The sequence below is a fragment of the Peromyscus californicus genome, unplaced genomic scaffold (genome assembly GCF_007827085.1).
Source record: "Peromyscus californicus insignis strain IS unplaced genomic scaffold, ASM782708v3 Scaffold_10__1_contigs__length_136768540, whole genome shotgun sequence".
Lineage (NCBI taxonomy): Eukaryota > Metazoa > Chordata > Mammalia > Rodentia > Cricetidae > Peromyscus > Peromyscus californicus.
The window spans coordinates 67,202,399-67,222,343 of record NW_026294391.1 but is presented as its reverse complement, the minus strand read 5'-3'; the positions used below and the strand labels follow the sequence as shown (position 1 = coordinate 67,222,343).

At 36.6% G+C, this 19,945-nt stretch overlaps 1 protein-coding gene across 1 annotated transcript in view; it reads right to left on the bottom strand.

Moving 5' to 3' along the window:
* Window positions 1-19,945, bottom strand: part of Apool (apolipoprotein O like) — a 65,628-nt gene that overhangs the window by 21,191 nt on the left and 24,492 nt on the right. Inside the window, exons 3-6 of the mRNA XM_052734918.1 lie at window positions 18,624-18,743; window positions 15,634-15,688; window positions 12,909-13,007; window positions 8,178-8,269 (exon numbers count right to left, since the gene is read on the bottom strand). Coding sequence (XP_052590878.1) covers window positions 8,178-8,269; window positions 12,909-13,007; window positions 15,634-15,688; window positions 18,624-18,743 — 366 coding nt within the window. The remainder of the gene's footprint in view (window positions 1-8,177; window positions 8,270-12,908; window positions 13,008-15,633; window positions 15,689-18,623; window positions 18,744-19,945) is intronic.

Genomic DNA, 19,945 nt, shown 5'->3' with positions numbered 1-19,945 from the left:
CATTATGTTATATTTCCCAAGATAGAACAGATGACTCCTGTTCCTCAGGCCCGTATAGTATTTACTGATGGCACTTCACGTGGTTTTGCTGTGATGGTTTCTGGTAACATAATAAAGAGAATGAAAGTCCAGGACACTTCTGCCCAAATGACAGAGGTACAGGCACTGTTACTTGCTTTACAGATGTTTTCTGATGAGAATGTAAATATTTATACTGATAGTCAATATATGGCACATGCCATTATGCCTTTAAAGACAACAGCCTACATACCATCCATTTCTCCCATTCATAAATATTTATTACAAATACAAGGACTTATATGGTCTCGCTCACATAACCTTTATGTGGGCCATATTACAGCTCACACTCAATTGCCTGGACCTCTAAATGAAGGTAATCAGAGGGCTGATGCCATTACTCGTATGGCTGTCACATTAGTTTGTTCTGCCTTTGATAAGGCTACTCAGTTACATCAACATTATCATCTTGATGCTGGATCTCTTCGTCATCATACAGGCATAACCCAGGAACAAGCCATCCAGATAGTTAAATCATGCCCTATTTATGTTAAATTTTTACGTGTTCCTCATTTGGGAGTTAATCCCCGAGGACTTTTACCTAATCATGTATGACAGATGGACATCACACACGTGCCTTCCTTTAGAAAATTACAATATGTCCATATGTCTATTGATACATATTCTTCTCTAACTTTTGCTTCTGCCCATTCAAAAAAAAAGGTTAAAGATGTAAAGAATCATTGCCTTCATACTTTTGCTTACATGGGAATGCCAAAATACATAAAGACTGATAATGGTCCCGCCTACAGCAATCCAAGATTTTCAAAATTTCTGCCAAGACTTTTCTATTGTTAATAAGACTGGTATTCCTTATAACCATCAAGGACAGGCTATAGAAAAATGCTGCCATCGTACCTTAAAAATATATATTTCTAAAATAAAAAGGGGGGAGCTAGGGGCTCATTTCTCTTCTCCACATTCTATTCTTTCCCTTGTTTTATATATTTTAAATTTTTTATCCGTGGATTCTGCTGAAGTATCCGCTGCAGATAAGCACTGGAGGGCTCCTGTTGCAAATCATCCTCTGGTGCGATGGAAGAATCTTTCTATTGGCACGTGGAGGGGACCCGATCCGGTGTTGGTGTGGGCCTGGGATCTGTTTGTGTCTTTCCGCAGGACAATGAAGTTCCTCTTTGGGTTCCTGAGTGCTGTGTGCGCCCTGTGGCTGCTGCTGAATCCCAACATGGCAGAGACCTATTGGGCCTTCGTAAAAAACTCTCCCCTTCTGATGCCAATGGGGATTGAGAGCCCAATACGGCCAGCCTTGGCAAGCATTAACATAAGCATAGGAACTGTAACCATATGGTTGGATTCTTCAGAAGGTAATGTATGGTAACTTTTTTCAAAAATGTTGAGAATATGTCACACCTTGGGGATTAAGAATAACTCTGAAGGTCAATGACCTTCATTTGTTAACAGCAGCATGCCAGCTCAGCCTTTTCACATTTTGCAACCCTCTTCAAGCTGGTGTAGTACCTACTTTTCAGGAATGGCTCTGTGCAAACATTTATTGGCCTCCTGAAATTCATCTAGCCTTTTTGAAGATACCTTAAAATTTGTGAGCCTGAATGTAGCCATTAATGAGACCATTAGTTCTGTTCCTTGTTTGTTGTTTTTGTTTTTGTTTTCTTTATGGTTCTTAGTTGTTCTTTTGCAGACCTGCCAGCCTAAGTAGTGCTGGGATCAAGAAATATGGGCCTTGATGGTTCATGTTCCTGGAGCTGCGTCCATGCCAATGGACCATGGCAGTTAGACACAGATGATGCTCACACGCTCCAGAAGAGAATCTGATATCGCTGTTGCCATTGTTGCTGTTATAGCAGTGGTGGCCACTGCTGCTATTGCTTCTGGGATGGCTATTTCATAATTGGGTTCTACAGCTAGCACAATAGAGACCCTGGCAGCAAAAGTAGCTACCACAGTTAATCTTTTATTTTATTGGGCACGATAAATTTAATTCTACATTTATACATTTAAATTGGCTTTAAAAGTTGTAAAAATTATTAAAACTCAAGTTCCATTTGCTTATGGGATACTACCTTACAAAGACTCCAATTTACAGTAAAGCTCATTTAAGAAGGGAATGGCTCAATCGCCTTTAGCCTCCTGGCTATAGATGGGTTAGGACTTCTGTTGGTCTTTTCTGTGTCACACAGATTGCAAGCCCAGCGCCACTTTGAGATCTTTGACAGCAGTCACTCTACAGCTCACGTGGTTGAGTCTGTATGATAATGAGTATTCAAAAACGGGTAATACTTGGGGGGCGGTCACCAACCTAAGACAGAGCACTTGTGTGGCCTGGGCAGATGTCTCTATGACGGGTAAGATGACCTGCTGACGTCTCACACAACCTAAGTCAGAAGCTCATTTTTTAGTAAAAAGGGGGGACCTGTGGGCCCTGGCCCCTCACTGTGAGTGGCTGCTGCCTTGCTTGCTGACCTTGACCAGATGTCCTCCCTATTCAGATTCCCTGCTGGTTTCCTTCTCACCTAACGTTCCACCGGAGGTTCTTTGTTCCTGTATCCTGCATTTGGTGTAAACAGCTTAGATGCAAAAATGTAGCGAACTTCTGCCCTCCGGGGATCCGCCATTGTGCTGTAAGCCTGTATTTAAGGTTTCCTCCCTCTTTCAATAAACAGCATTCAGCTGGCACTCGGCATTCAGCCGTGGCGAATGACTCGCTGTCTCTTGTCTCTATTTTTTAATCTGCAGGCCCTCGCTCGGACATGGTGAACGGGTGACGGTAATGCGGGCGTTACCGTTACACCTTTGTATATGGCTTATTGTAATCATTTTATATAGTCGAATGTATCATTTTCCTCTGATGGCTTCAAGATTGTGGCTTACTTAAGATGTAACTTATTTCAAAATAGTTAAAATATACCTTTTTCCTCTTACATTTTAAATAGCATTTCATTTTGAGTAGGCCTTTATTCCATTTAGGATTTATTTATACTTGACATATAGTAAAGTCCTTTAGTATCCCAACACATTTTTTTATATTTTTATTTTTCTACTCACTCCATATACTATCCACAGATCCCCCCTCCTCCCTTCTCCCATCCCCCCAGCCGTCTTTCCCAAGCCACCCCACATCCCCACATCCCCCAAATCGAGGTCTCCCATGGGGAGTCAGCAGAGCCCAACACACTGAGCCTAGGCAGGTCCAAGCCCCTTCCCACTGCACCAAGGCTGTGCAAGGTGTCACACCACAGGCACCAGATTCCAGAAGCCTGCCCATAGACCAGGGACAAATCCTATGCCCCTGCCTGGGTGGCCCCCAAACAGTTCGAGCCAAACAACTGTCTTCCATATCCAGAGGGCCTAGTCCAGTCCCATGGGGTCTCCACAGCCACCAGTCCACAGTTCATGGAATCCCACTAGTGTGGCCGGTCATCTCTGCACGTCCTCCCATCATGATCTCGACATCCCTCGCCTGCAGTATCTCTCCTCTCTCTCATCAATTGGGTTCCTGGAGCTGAGCCTGGTGCCTGGCCGTGGATCTCTGTATCTGCCTCCATCAGTCACTGTACAAAGGCTCTCTGTTGACAGCTAGGTTATTTCCTAGGTTGGTCACTAGAGTAGACCAGTCCAGGCACCCTCTGGATCACTGCCAGAAGACCAAGGTGGGGTCAAACTTGTGGATTCCTGAGAGCCTCCCCAGCACCCTGCCTCTTCCTATTCCCAAGATGTACTCATCTGTCATGGTATCTTCCTCCCTACCCTCACACTCTGTCCCTGTTCCAGCTTGACCCTCCCATTTCCCTATGTTCTCATCCTCCACTCCTCACCCTCTGCCACTCCCCACACCCAGTCCACTCATGTAGATCTCATCCATTTCTCCTTCACAGGGTCATCCATGTGTCCCTCCTAGGGTCTTCCCATGTTAGCTAGCCTCTCTGGAGTTGTGGGTTGCAGTCTGGCCATCCCTTCCCTCACATTTAGCATCCACTTATGAGTGAGTACATACTATGTCCTTCTGAGTCTGGATTACCTCTCTCAAGATGATATTTTCTAGTTCCATCCATTTGCCTGCAAATTTCATGATATCATTGTTTTTTATTGCTGAGTAGTACTCCATTGTGTATATGTGCCACATTTTCTTTATCCATTTTTCAGTTGAGGGGCATCTAGGTTGTTTCCAGGTTCTTGCTATTACGAATAATGCTGATATGAACATAGTTGAGCATGTATCCTTGTGGTAAGATTGAGCATTCCTTGGGTATATGCCCAAGAGAGGTATAACTGGGTCTTAAGGAAGACTTATTCCCAATTTTCTGAGAAACCGCCATACTGATTTCCAGAGTGGTTGTACAAGTTTGCATTCCCACCAACAGTGGAGGAGTGTTCCCCTTGCTCCACATCCTCTCCAACATAAATTGTCTTCAGTGTTTTTGATCTTAGCCATTCTGACAGGTGTAAGATGGTATCTCAGAGTTGTTTTGATTTGCATTTCCCTGATGACTAAGGATGTAAAATTTGTTTTGTTTTGTTTTTGAGACAGGGTTTCTCTGTAGCTTTGGAGTCTGTTCTGGACTAGCTCTGTAGACCAGGCTGGCCTTGAACTCACAGAGATCCGCCTGGTTCTGCCTCCCAAGTGCTGGGATTAAAGGCATTCGCCACCACCGCCTGCCCAACACATTCTTAAATAACACATCCTTCCTTTACATACTAATGTAAAGTACCATCATTACCATATAGCAATCTTTACCCCTATGTATATAATGACATATTTAACATAATTTGAGGGAATTTTCTAATCACAAAGTTAATAAGGCTCAGTTAACTTTAAGTTTTACAAGTAAAAGCTTATTCCTAGATGCTTTACAGAGTCCAAAGACAGACTACTTGGTTAATCTTCATATAAAGTTAAAGATGAAATACTGTAAAGAAAATGTTTAAAAAATAATAGTGTCATACTAAGTGAGACTTTCATTCCACCTACTGTCTGGATTGTCACTTGTTTTGAAAGCTGACAGCCCTTTCCTTTTAAAAAGAAAAATACTTACAATAGAAAAGCTCTTATCTGATATCCTTTTAAGGAGACTTGTCTGAGTAGCCACAGAGTTTCTAAAATTTATTTTATTTACTTCTTTTTAATTATCATTATTTTAAGTGTGTGAATGTTTTGCCTGCATATACATATGTGCAGCATATGCAAGGCTGTCACTTGTGCAGAAGAGGGCATTAGACTCCCTAGAACTGGAGGTACAGATGGTTGTGAGCCACCATGTGGGTGCTGGGAACTGACCCTGGGTCCTCTGAAGAGCACCAAGTACTTTTAACCACTGAGCCACCTCTCCAGTCCAAGTGAAAGGTTTATTTTATAGTAAAAGATACTCAGAGAATTTTGAATATTGGTCACTAGTGGTTACTTTCAATATAAAATACATCTTTCCTTGCAAAATTCCCTCCATGACAAGTTTCCTAAAGACAATTGCTTTCAAGTATATCATGTCCTTTGACCATATTCACTCCCAATTCCTTCTTCCCTTCTTTGAGTCTTCTTCCTTCCATTAGACTCCCTTATGCTTTCATGTCATATATTTGTGCACATAGATACATTTTCATATCACATTCATGTGTGTGTGCTTTTATGCATCAATATGTAAATTAGGATCCATAAATGAGAGAAAAGATTCAATATTTGTTTTTCTGAATCTAGCTTATTTCACATAATATGATGACTTCTTTTGCAAGTTGACTCACAGTCTTACGTTTGCTTTTTCTATAAGTTTCTATACCAGTTTCATTTGAAACTAAACAATTTAAGTACAACATGACAGACAAAATATGAGTTAAAATATGTTTTTAGGAAAACTGACTTAAATGCATTATAAAGATTTGAAACTGAATGTTTAAAATATAACTTCTTTAAGATTAGCCATTTAAAAAGCTGGGAGACACATACACATGCACACACATATAAAATTGAGGTGGATTCTGCAACCATGTTTATTCAAATGATTTTCCCTATTTGAAAGAAACTAATAGAAAATGGAAATGCAAGCTGATCTAGCCTAATTGGTGAGCTCCAGGCCAATGAGATACCCTACCTCAAAGGAGGTGTATAGTGTTCCTGAGGATGGTACTCAAGGCTGTCCTATAGCCTTCACAAGTACATGCTTATATATGTGCATTTATATACATGGACACATACCTGTGCACACACATGCATGGACATGTACACACAAACATTTGAAATAATAAAGTAGAAAAAATAAACATAGTACAATTTGAATTAAAATTTCAGATATATACTGCTTTTAATTTTTCAGGTAATTGCTATGTACCAGTCCTGGTAATACCAAATAAACAGAATGTATTATATACAAACATTTTTTTTCATACAATTTTAGATAGTGTAGGAGTCATAGACTTTCTGAATCCTATCATGGATTTCAGATCAAGAAGCCATATTTTATCTATTTACTTATCTATATATGTACATATATGTATATTCTAATCTGACAAAATTATATACAATATACTGAGTGTCAAAAAAGCAATGGTTGCATTGTTAGAAATTTTGGTGATTTACTGTAGAATAATTTTCAGAATTTAATATTAAATTCAATAATTCTTTAAGTTTTTTCCTTTGTTAAAATGAATTAAACACTTCTTAATTTAAAAAGATCTATACCAGCCATTATTCTATTCTACATATTTACTCATCTATCTTTCTATGTAATCATGTAAAGATGGCTAGAAGAATATTACAAGAGATTTTGATACTGATATTTTTATGGTTGGAAGCATATTTCAGTGGTTATATTTCTTCTAGCCTAAACTTTTCTCTAATGCTTATATTTAAGGATGAATTGGTATCATTTTTATGAAAATAAACACACACACATACACATATGCACAGAGAAATTACTGTAAAAAGAAAAAGAGAATCAGTGGCAGCATCATCCAGTGGGAATAGTAACAGATAGAAAAGTAGGACGCCTAAAGCTGAGTGTGACTTCAGATAAGGCAGTCCCTGGGAAGCTTCAGTGGGCCATCATTTGCTTATCAGCAAATGAGAACAATATAAAGGTTACGTAAAATGAGCTCAAGTTTTTGTTCAGTATCGACATTAATTTGAGTGTCTAATTCTCATGTAAATTCATAGAAAGGAGTCTTTTGTAAAAAATTCATCACTCTATCCAGCAATTTTCTCAAGTATAACTAGATTTAATGAATAATATTCTTTTCCTTTTATAAGCTTTTATAGCTTGATCACATTATAAACTGCAGAGTTCACAATATCCATGACATTTTCAAAATATTGAAGAAAGCAGTTTTATCTACATCAACAATTAAAGAGACATAGTAGTGAGAATACAAGTACAGAACATCCTTTTGGAAACAATATTTAAGTATGAATTGAAATATTAAATGTTGATAACTAATGGCAGAAAAGAAGAAAAACTTGCATACCCTAAATCTGTGCTTCTGAATTTGAACTCATGATAAAAATACACGGCCTGGAAATATAGTTTATGGCTTGACCAGCATAGTGTCTGGGACTCTGGGACTAACCTCTATCATTGCAAAAAGAAAACTTCCATAAAAATTGTTCAAATTATTAGGAGACTATTTAAATGTGCAGCAATTACAATGAGCTGGATGATGGTAATTTTTTACACTGGTTTCAAAATTTACTTTGTTTCTGTGTGTATTTTTTTTAACCTCAGAAGTCTCTGTAATCTATTATTTCGCTATTTCTTGCATTGTGTTAATCTTCTGAACTGAGTAGCTGCCAGCAGGTGTAATTTTCTGTTAACTAAGAAAAAAAACACATTTATATAGTCCCAACTGTGAAATAGTATTTCTCCCCATAAATTCCAGTTTTGTCTCTGAACTTGATCTGTCAACCTGCTTTTATATTGCTGAACTATAGTTAAACACATTCATCCTATTTATTTGTGGTGATCATAAAATTAAAAATGACATTTTCCATGACAAGATGCTAATGTAACTGTGCCAACCCAAGAGTTTATTTCAACTACATGCCTCTGAAAATCAAATGTTTAAGGTTTTGTGTGACATTTAAATATTGTCACATTAGAAGTTTAAACAAACACTGCTCTCACTTTAAAGGAACTTACCTTTGCAATTATTACTGACTGAGCTGGGTAACAAACAGTTGCTCCTAATGAGGCCAATCCTAGTGGGTAAGCAATCTTCTTAAACCTAGAACCTACAAAATTCAAACAAATCATTCACTCCAAATACATACCATCAGAGACTTGATGTTATTATACTATAATATTTTCTTTGCCCCTCTTTAAGCTATCACTGTATGTCAAATTGCTCTTTAGTTAGTAATACCAATCAAGATGGTACCTAAAATGCCCTTAAGGCTCTCAATTCAATTAATGTCCCTTAGCCATCATGTCCAATTTAAGAAAAATGTTCTGAACCTAATAATTATCTACACAAAGGAATTAGTAATTATCTTCTTTTTTAAAAGATTATTTTTCATATCCTAAGAAACTTAAAAATTATAATTACATTTTTTTCAAATATCTAACAAAGCATGATAGCAGAATTAATCAACTACTGCGTTCGTCAAAGCAGGTTAAAGTGAAATGGACTCTCTTCTATATGCCCTTTCTGATTAACACTTAGAAAGGTGAAGGACCCAACTAACCAATCAGCTAACGACCTCAAAAGGTACATAACTCCTTCATGTCACTGATTCAGAATACTGAAGTAATACTAATTACAATTAGCTTGACATAATTAATGCGTTTTCAAAAGTGCCTTAACTAAGCATCTAAGAGTCATTTTCATATCATTTTTTTGACAGCAAAATCTCTTTTTAAAAAATTCCAAAGAGAATCTTACAAGGTTCTCACTAGGAGCCTGTCAACTTGAAATTGCTCTGATTAACCTGAGTATAAGAAGTTCTGTATCAAGCCCTGTCACACAGCTTTTATCTTATCCCCACACTCCCCCTAATACTTCCACAGAACCACGGCAATGCTGTATAACAGTGGGAAATACAGCACTCTCTGCTGAAGCTTAGACCTACAAGAGCACTACTTCCAAATGACAGGCCTCTTAAATGTCTGTCTGGGTATGGTGGACTCTGAATGAGACTAAGCAATTACATGTCGCTTTCTCAACTAGAGTAAGCTGTTAACTCTTTCTAACAGCTTTTTGGACCCGTATTTAAAAAGGAAATAGCAAAATATTAAGGTGAAAAAATACCTGACAATGATTGCTGCTAACTTTGCAGTTTGTGAAATGTTACAAACCTTGTATTTTCTTTGTGTGGTTTAATTATTTTTAAAGAAGCCTATTAAAGTCAGATCTAACAACAGACTGAGCTTGGCTAAGGTAGGTAGGAGGCTGCTTTCTGTGGTATAGGGAGAGGAAGTCTAGACTGTAGCTAGAGTTTTCCTGCCTGACCCATAGTCAGGACAAATCTCTATCACCTGCCAGTCCCATAGCTGCTCAGACCCAACCAAGTAAACACAGAGACTTATATTGCTTACAAACTGTATGGCCGTGGCAGGCTTCTTGCTAACTGTTCTTACAGCTTAAATTAATCCATTTCTATTAATCTATACCTTGCCACGTGGCTCGTGGCTTACCGGCATCTTCACATGCTGTTTGTCATCATGGCGGCTGGCAGTGTCTCTCTGACTCAGCCTTCCACTTCCCAGTTTTATTCTCCTCCTTGTCCCGCCTATACTTCCTGCCTGGCCACTGGCCAATTAAGTGATTTATTTATTGACCGATCAGCAGCACACTTGACATACAGACCATCTCACAGCACTAGACTAATTAAAGCATATCCTAAACTGAATCTCAACTCTGCTCCTCCTCAGGATTTTTGTTTAGTTCTTGACTTAACAATCCCAATATGTCAGGATTAGGATCTCTTAACTCATCAAAATTCCCTGAATTAAGATGGTGTATGGCAGGGTTTTTTTTTGATAAACTATTGGAAAAAATGATATTCACTCTTTCCTTACTTGTATATAAGAAACCATTCTGCAAAATGATATGTATCATGTAGGTTCAACAGTTGTACTTTTCTAGTTAAGGAAGAATACTAAACACAGATACTCATTAGCTATGTGTTGTGCACTTAAAACATGCAAATGGTTTTCTTTTAGATTTCTATCTTCAGTGCAATAGGGTTAGAAGAAAGCTTTCTTCCTTTAGCTGTCCTATGACCTATATGAAGAATAAAGTTTACATGATGATCTCTGGCCTATCGCACATAGTACATTTCTGAGACAAAAGTTTCATGATATTTACTCCAGTAGTAAGCACAAGGCACTGTACTTGCTATTTTCTCATAATTCCTATCATTTGAAACAAAATACACCCTCAGATCTACTATGTTTACTTCACTACTCACTAGTAGTTTGAGAACTGCAGTCTGAAAAATGAAGTGACATATTATTCCAGCTCTCACATTCAGAAACAGATGACCTAAGGAATACTTTCTCTTACCAGAAGATTACTACTTTGTAATTAAGAAACTAAGTAATGCATTATGGACAATCCCCTTCAAAATTCAAGGGAAAAGATACGGAAGTGAGTTGGACAAAAATTACCAAACACAGTTACATAGAGATAATCAGTTCTAAGGACCTATATAGTACAGTGAGCTTACTATAGCTTATAATAACCTATTATATATTTTAGGAATATAAAAGAGCTCAAAAGCACTCAATATAAAGAAATAATAATTTGATGGAAAACAGCTAAAACTTGATGATGTGCATATAAAACAGGGTTGTTAAATAGCATGCATAGAAAGAGTTAACACAGTAAACTCAAGACTGCTGCCTTAGGAGCTTCCACTAGCATCTGAGAACTTTTCCTCTTAGAAGCCTGGAATTTTGTTAGATAGATACTATTAACGTGACTAGACCTCACACAAACCTTGGCCACTCTTTTGCCCACCACTGTCACTCAACATTTGTTGGCTTTGTTCATATCATCTCAAGTTGTTACTAGAGAAATTAAGTATATGTTGTATTAGTCCCTGGGAAAAGACTTCTAGGAATTTACAACCAATTCTTTTCTAAACTATGTCACCCTCCTTTTAATTTCATTTTATACCTCTGATTGCAATAATTCTTATCCATGACCATGACTACATACTGAGCCTTATTGAGTCTTTGCAACTAGTCATGAGCCTGATTGTAATGTTATCAGACCATTCACATGAGAGCTATATTCAGATGGAAAAGCAAAGTAGGTACAGATACATTGTACAAAGAGGTATAAAGAAAGCAGATATATCGTCTCATAATGAATAGTGAATAAGAGCGGTAGACTGAGTTACTCACTTTTACAGACTTCATTCCCATCTGGCTAATATTTTCAACTACTTTGGTCAGGATAAAACCAAAAGTAAACCAGATTTTATCTGAGATAAAGCATATCTTCCTCAAATCCTTCACATAGCTTCCAGTATGAGTAGTATGATTAAGAAAAGCAGTTTTGAGTGGATAGTGTATATTTTTATATTAACATACAATTCTCAGGAATTTTTTTGGTAGTATAAATTTCTTCAGATTAAAAAAACCAAAATTATAATTAGACAACAAAAAAGCAAAGTACAATTTTAATTGGAACAGCTATATATTTTTTAACATTGTGCTTAAAAAGTCATATATTTGTACATTTTAATATATAGTCACATAACTAAAAATACTTCATATTATCCTTTCCTACATTCTTAACCCTAGGCAACTAACAATCTACTTTTTGTCATTCTAATTTTGTCTTTTTGAGAATGTCATATAAACAGAATCATATATACACTGCCTACTTTCAAATTCACAATCAATGTTATGTGCACCAATAGCTCAAATTATTATGATGCTGAATAGTTTTCCTTTGTAGGGATGTGCCACAGATTCCTTTATCCATTTACCTGTTTGAAGACTATTTACCTTGTTTCCAGCTTTTTCATGATTATTAACAATTGCTATAAGCATTCATGTAGGGGTGTTTCATTTCTCTTAATGTCTTAGTTAGGGTTTCTATTGCTGCAACAAAACACCATGACCAAAAGCAAGTTGGGGAGAAAAAGAAAATCTACCCTTTATTCTATCATTTCTATATCTTTTTTTTCCAGAGTAGATTCAATAATCTACCCTTTTATTCTATTATTTCTATCTTTTTTTTTCAGATAAGTTTATTGGCTTACACTTTAACATTGCTGTACATCATTGAAGGAAATCAAGACAGGAACTTAAACAGGGCAGGAAGCTGGAGGCAGGAGCTGATGCATAGGCCATGGAGGAGTACTGCTTATAGGCTTGCTTCCCATGGCTTGCTCAGCCTGCTTTCTTATTGAACCGAGGACCACCAGCCTAGGGGTGGCACCACCCACCATGGGCTGGGCCCTCCCCCATTAATCACTAATTGAGAACATACCTTACAGCTGGATGTTATGGAAGCATTTTCTCAGTTGAGGTTCCCTCCTTGCAGATAACTCTAGCTTGTGTCAAGCTGACACAAGACTAGCCAGCACATCTAAGGTAAGTAAATACTTGGAAATGTGATTCCTATGTTGCTTGATAAGTGTATGTTTAACTTTATGAGAAAGCATGGGACAATTTTGTAGAATTCCTCTATCACTTTGCATTTTTACCAGCAGAAGGGAAGAATTTCAGTTGTTCTCCATTCTTCATTACAGTTAGTGTGGTAAGCTTAACCTTTATAGACATAAATATGGTACAGTAAAGAACCTAAACATCTTATACTAACCTAATCTGACATTATCCAATAAATGTCATGAAGGTAAAATTCAGAAAAAAATATAATAGCATTGAAAGAGAAAATATATTGTATAAACATACCTTTTCTTGCTGAAACCAAACCCATCAGCCCTGAAGCTGTAATCACTCCCATTTTGGGAAGAAAATCTTGAGGAGGATTCTTCAGATAGACATATGCATCTGAAGAGACCAGTTAACAATGGGTAAGAATGACTGACTACAATTGGACATTCTATGTAAGGATAGTACAGAACAGCTGGAGATTCATATGTCAGGGGTAGGCAATATAATGTTAGTGAGTAGTTGAAATACTCTTTAAATAAGTTATATAAAAAATTGATATGGACAGAAACAAATCATTTATTATAATAGTAACTACAAAATCAAATTTACCTTCCATAGGTCTTCTAATACTTGCTTTCTTTATGACATGGATTATTATTAAATGAACTATGACTCTAGAAGGTACAGCTTAAATAAGAAGTACCATAAAATAAATTCCTGATGATGTAACATGAATCATAAAATGTCTTATTAATAAAAACAAATCCGGAGCCAGGTATTGGGGTGAACACTGAAAGATCAGAGAAACAGAACAAGCCACAGCTAACCTCACCTCACCAACTTCTCAGCTGATCCTGTTTCCTCAAACTGGAAGCCTCTGAGTCCTCATCCGAATTGATCTCAGCTGAACTGCTGCTAAAAAGCTAAAAGCTTAAAAGCCTAAAAACTTAAAAGAGCCTCTAGTTCCTGGTTTTCACACCTTATGTACCTTTCTGCTTCCTGCCATCACTTCCTGGGATTAAAGGCATGTGTCACCATGCCTGGCTGTTTCCAGTGTGGCCTTGAACTCACAGAGATCTGGATGGATCTCTGCCTCTGGAATGCTAGGATTAAAGGCATGCACTACCACTGTCTAACTTCTATGTTTAATATAGTGGCTGTTTTGTTCTCTGACCCCAGATAAGTTTATTGGGGTGCATAATATATCAACCACATTTCCCTTTTTTTTGTTTAAAATAAAAAAAGTTATAACTAATAAGAAAAAGTATATACAATGAGTGTATACAATATATACAGTCAAGAATTATATTAACAATGTCTAGTCCACTAACATTTGACAGATTCAGACAAAAAACTCCATTATATACATTAACAATGTCCAGTACATTAACATTTGACAAATTCAGACAAAAAATTTCATTACTTATCCTATTTAAAACAAGTAGTTCCTTTTTTAAAGTAGATTCAATAATCTACCTTTTATCTTATCATATCCATATTGTCTCTTTTTACTTTTCAGAGAAGATTCAATATTCTACCCTTTATTCTATCATTTCTATATCTCCTTTTTTTCAGAGTAGATTCTACCTTTTTTTCTATTATTAAAATCTAGTATAATCTACTCTTTTATTCTATTATTTCTATCTTTTTTCAGATAAGTTTATTGGGGTGCATAATATATCAACCACATGATTGTATATGTTTTATATCCCTCCAATGAACATGCTTCAACACTGGTAGGATCCAGCAAGATTTAATGCTATCTTATAAAGGAGTTTTGCAATTAGACACCTCTTGTCACGATTTCCAATAACCTCACATTAGCCACTGGTTAAAACCAAAGATCAAGATGAAAAGTGAAAATAGACAAAAAATACATAAAGCATAATCCAAAGTATATATGCCTTGGTGTTTTATACATTCAAATTGTTTCCAGATCTAAAAATACACTCTTCTATCATAGTTATTTGACGATAATCACATACATAATTATGTTCCTCAAGATTAATGAAAGATAGCTGGGTATATTGTTGCATGTATTAACCCAGCACTTGAGATGATAAGACAGGAAGATAATGAGTTCCAGGTTCACCTAGGCTACACAGTAAGACCTTGTCTCAAAAACTATTGATAAGAAATGTTAATCCTTAATTCATATTAAGTAATAATATTTCAAATAAAGTTCATTAAGCTTATTGTACATACCTAAAATTTTAGCTGATTTTTCTTTGTGTTTTCCATATGTTTATTTTTGCCAACTGCTCTAAGCAAGGAATATTGGGGAGCTAAGTCTGCTGCCAAATACCATTAAGAAGCTAAAGCATCAAATACAATTACTTTCCAACATTAGCTGAAACAGTTCAAGATGAGTGATTGCTATGTAATTTCCCAACAACTGATAAAAAAAAGCATAATGTATTTTAACAGATAATAACATTTATTTAAACTAATTAGCAAAAGGGGGGATATATTTTTACCTTATGTTTTTTTTTTTTTTTTTTGGTTTTTCGAGACAGGGTTTCTCTGTGTAGCTTTGTGCCTTTCCTGGAACTCACTTGGTAGCCCAGGCTGGCCTCGAACTCACAAAGATCCGCCTGGCTCTGCCTCCCAAGTGCTGGGATTAAAGGCATGCGCCACCACCGCCCGGCTACCTTATGTTTTATAAATATACAATGTGGACTTTAGCTAAAGATGACCTGAGTTTGAATCTGGGTATTGCCTCCTAGTAACTTTGGGAACCTAGTTAAACTTTCTAACCCTCATTTTCTAATCTGTAAGAGAAAACTCAATAGTTATAATAGCAACACTCAGCAATGTGACGAGGCCTCAGCATGCAATAAATTGTAAAATAAATAGTACATACTATTGCTGTGTTATTGTTACAGATAAAGTACAGAATTTATCTTCTACATCAGTGTAATCATAGTAATGGATAATATACTCTGTTTATATTCTTAAATTTTTAAAGAATACAACTTAAAACCATAATACATTTCTACTTATAGATGGTTTACTCACCTACCTTTTCCAAATTGTACTGTATCCATTATCCCATTCTTCATAAAGATATAAACACCCTAAGCCAAAAAAAGAAAAGGAAAACAAAAGAGATGTGGATTTTTGAAGTGGTTGATTGACACAATAGCCCACAATTCTGAGATTACATTTAGCTGTTGATTTAGTATTACACTCAAATCTAAATCCAGATTTTCTGTTTATTCACTATGAGTATACTTGCTTACTCTATCATATTTTTATCTATTACTTTCTATTTTATTTAACATATCAATTCTGGTGTATTAGTTTCTTCATAACAGTGGGTAAAGTAATACCTTTAAAATAATCAGTGACTTCACAGAAAAGATACTGAAAATTTTATAATGACTTATCATCTTACTATATAATGGCCTGGAAAAAATGAATGGCTCTTAAATAAATCATGAAGGGGGGTATATCACAGCACACACACAAACTGTCTGACTAATAAGGATTCAATAGCAACAGCATAATGATTTGTAGAGAAAAAAAACAAAAGCAGGAAAGGCCTAATGAAAAGCACTTTATCTCTTCCCTTTATCTTAGTGTGCAATTAGAATGAGGAAAAACAAATGAGGCATTTATTTTTAAACACAACTATATATTCTCCATAAATCAAGATTATACTAACCCACCAAAGGGATTAATGCGATAAAGCAATGTTTTTCTGTTTATCTGTTTCTAACTTACTTGAATGCCAAGATACTCTTATATTCATTGAATAGTAGATGTTGTCTCACTTACACTAGGGGAAATATGAGTGATTTACTCAGAATCTTGCTATATTCCATGCTGGATTCTCTTGTACAAACAAGAAAGCACAATCCAAACATATGGCCTCTTTATGTATGAAACCATGACATGGAAACAAGAATAATAGATATTCTCAGTGGAGAAGAAAAGAAACTATTGTATTAGAAACAACTGAGGGAAATGAGATGTCTTGGTCTACTAATTTTGTCTCAGTTTAAGAATGAACATAGATGCTCACCCTGGTTTAGAGATATACAAACTAGCATAAAACATAGACATTTCTCTTGAGTGACTCAGAAAACATCAACTGCAGCATTAAAATACTTACTGATCTGTTTTGAACTATTTAACCATCAAGGAAGAAAACCAGTCTTTGGGGAAATTTTCTTTAGCTGTGTTTAAGAATTCATTTTTACCACTGGGGGGCACTGTTACCTAAATTTCAAGACACTAAAGTGTAGGCTAGGAGCATGCACTTGAATTTGCACTACAAATGCTACTTTTCACAAAGAAGTAATTTAAATCAGACTTTTTTTTGAGGAATAGATTGCGTATTTAGGAGAAAATTAGAGAGGAAAAGTTGTTTACATTGAAGATGAAATGCATTTGAAAGTGCCCTTCATCAACCTATTTGCTTCAGCATATTAACAGAATAAAATGTTCTTTCAGTCTTAAATTGGGTGATAGTTACAATAGCAATTTAAAGATCTCTCAGGAACAATTACCTCACTGAAGACACATCTGAGTACACTATAGAAAATTAGATCTCAAGAGACCTAAGTCTGAATCATCTAGTTCTTGGCATATAGCCTGAGGGGCATGACTCAGACCACAATTAGTAAAGATATTTCCCACAGAGATCACATTATTAAGGATGACTAGCACAAGCAGTACCCTGGAATTGTATGACAAGCACAAACTTTCAAAAATAACCCCATATCATGTTTGAAATGCCATCCAGATTGATCAGAGTTCACTGATTAGATATTTCACCAAAGGATGCTATTTTTTATAAGTTCATTGAATTTCTTGATGATGATGATTAGTGTGTGTGTGTGTATCTGTGTATATATGCACACAGTGTGTGGAAGTCAGGCAGAGAACAACTGTGTGAAGTTGTTTCTCTCTTTCTTCCTTTCATGGGTTCTGGGGATCAAACTCAGATCACCAGGCTTGCATTCCAAGTGTCTTTATCCACTGAGCCATCTCACCAGCCTCAAAATTTTCTTTTTAAAAGGAATATATTAGAACTATATATGACAGGGAATCTGCATCTAGAAATCTTAACAACATGGTAGCCTAAACAAGACCTTCACAATGATACTATCAGTTGACATTCCAACTAAGATATAGGAAATCTCACAGGGCCCCAGTCACAGATTAAGAGCCATAGGCAATTAATTAATGAATGGCCTTTTCTCTTAAACCAGTGTTCTCTGGAAACAAGCACCCTGATTGGCTATCTGATGCCAAGTGGTCAGTCCTAAATACATATACAAATGAGCAACACTATATAGACTCACAGTATATGTGTGTGTGTGTGTGTGTGTGTGTGTGTGTGTGTGTGTGTGTGTGTGTGTGTACACAGGGGGAGTTAGAGGAGGGAGAGGCTGGGGTGGAAATGATGTAAATACAATACTCATGTACTGATATAAATATGGTGCTCATGTATGAAATTATCAAAAAATAATGAAATAAATGTTAAAAACCCACACAGGTTTACAACCAGGCTACATTTGTTGGTGAAGTAAAAGCTGTGATGATTACTCTAGAATTAGAAAAACACTGGTACCACTATTACTAAGATCCTCACAGTAGAGATGTTAACAACACACAACTAAATTTATATGGTGATGGTAATAAAACATCAGTGTGCTATCAGCTTCCATCTCAGTCAACAATGTCAGCTGAGTCTAGTCTGCCAGCCACTCTTGACAGGGTGTTAAAGATACAAATTAAGCTATTTTGGCCTCTCTAGCTCAGCCCATTTGCCCGATGAATGCCACTGAGTGGCCTCAGGCAATATCATATGAATAGAAGAGTCAGCTGTCTGAACTCTCATCATATTACTAATTTTCAAAATACTGAGCCATTATACAATGTTTAGTATTTTAATCCACTAAGTTTCAAGGTGGTTTCTTCTCTTTTTAAAAATGCATCTATATATACCTGAAACAATTAATCAAAAACATTGATATTTATCTACTATCAAAATAGACTTACCTTGCACCAGCCAATATAACGAACAGTTGTAGTACGGATGGATGCAAAGCCCATTTGTAAATAACCAGGCTGTTCTTCAACATATTTAGAATGAAGAGGTGGTGCAGTATATATGGGGAGCTGGGGATAGAATAAAGTTCATGTCAAAAACAAATAGCTGGGTTGCCTTTTCCTGCATTGTGTCAAAACAGGAATTATCATCAACCTTCCTCCTAAAAAACGGCTAAAATTGTCTATAGAATCTAAACTACCAATAGGATATGATAAACAGAACATAAAAACTATTTAGAAAAGCAGAAGCAAGTGATGTCACATATAGTATGACCCGGGGGTTGTTTTGTTTGTTATTTTGTTTCTATGATGGGGCTTCACTACGTAGCTCAAGGTACTAAGATGGCCTCAAGCTCACGATTTTCCAACCTCTGCTTCCTGAGTACTGGGATTACAGATGTTGATCACCATACCCAAGAGACACGTTAGTTTTAATCCTAGCATCTTTTAATTAAATTATATTTAATTGTGTGTATGCATGCATGATTATGCACACATATGCTATGGTGTGCATGTGGAGGTATATGGGAGTTGGATTCCAGGGATTGAAAATAGGTCATTAGGCTTGATGGTAAGGACCTTATCTTAGTTAGCACTTCTATTGCTATGATGAAAACACCAAGACCAAAAGCAAGTTGGGGAGAAAAGGGTATATTTGGCTTACACTTCCATGCAATAGTCCATCACTGAAAGAAGTTAGGACAGAGACTCACAAGTGGAGGAACGTGGAGGCAGGAGCTGATGCAGAGGCCATGGAGGAGTGCTGCTTATTGGCTTGCCCCTCATGGCTTGCTCAGCCTGCTTTTTTATAGGACCCAGGACCACTAGCCCAGGGATAGCACCACCCACAATGGACTCAGCCCTCCCATATTAATCACTAATTGAGAAAATGCCTTACAGCTGGATCTCAGTTGAAGTTCACTCCTTTCAGATAACTCTAGCTTGTATCAAGTTGACATAAGACTAGTCAGTACAGATCTTTACCTTCTGAGCCATCTCACCAGCCCTTAATCCTAGCAAAATTTTAACTGTAAAAATCTGGAAACAACTCAAATATTCATCAAAGGAAAAGTAGAAAGTTAAACTGGATTATAATCCATACCACAGACTATTATAAATTAGGGCATTTTTTTTTTTTTTTTTTTTATTAATTTATTTTGCAATACAATTCAGTTCTACATATCAGCCACGGATTCCCTTGTTCTCCCCCCTCCCGTCCCCCTCACCTTCCCCTCAACACCCCCCCCCCATTCCCATCTCCTCCAGGGCAA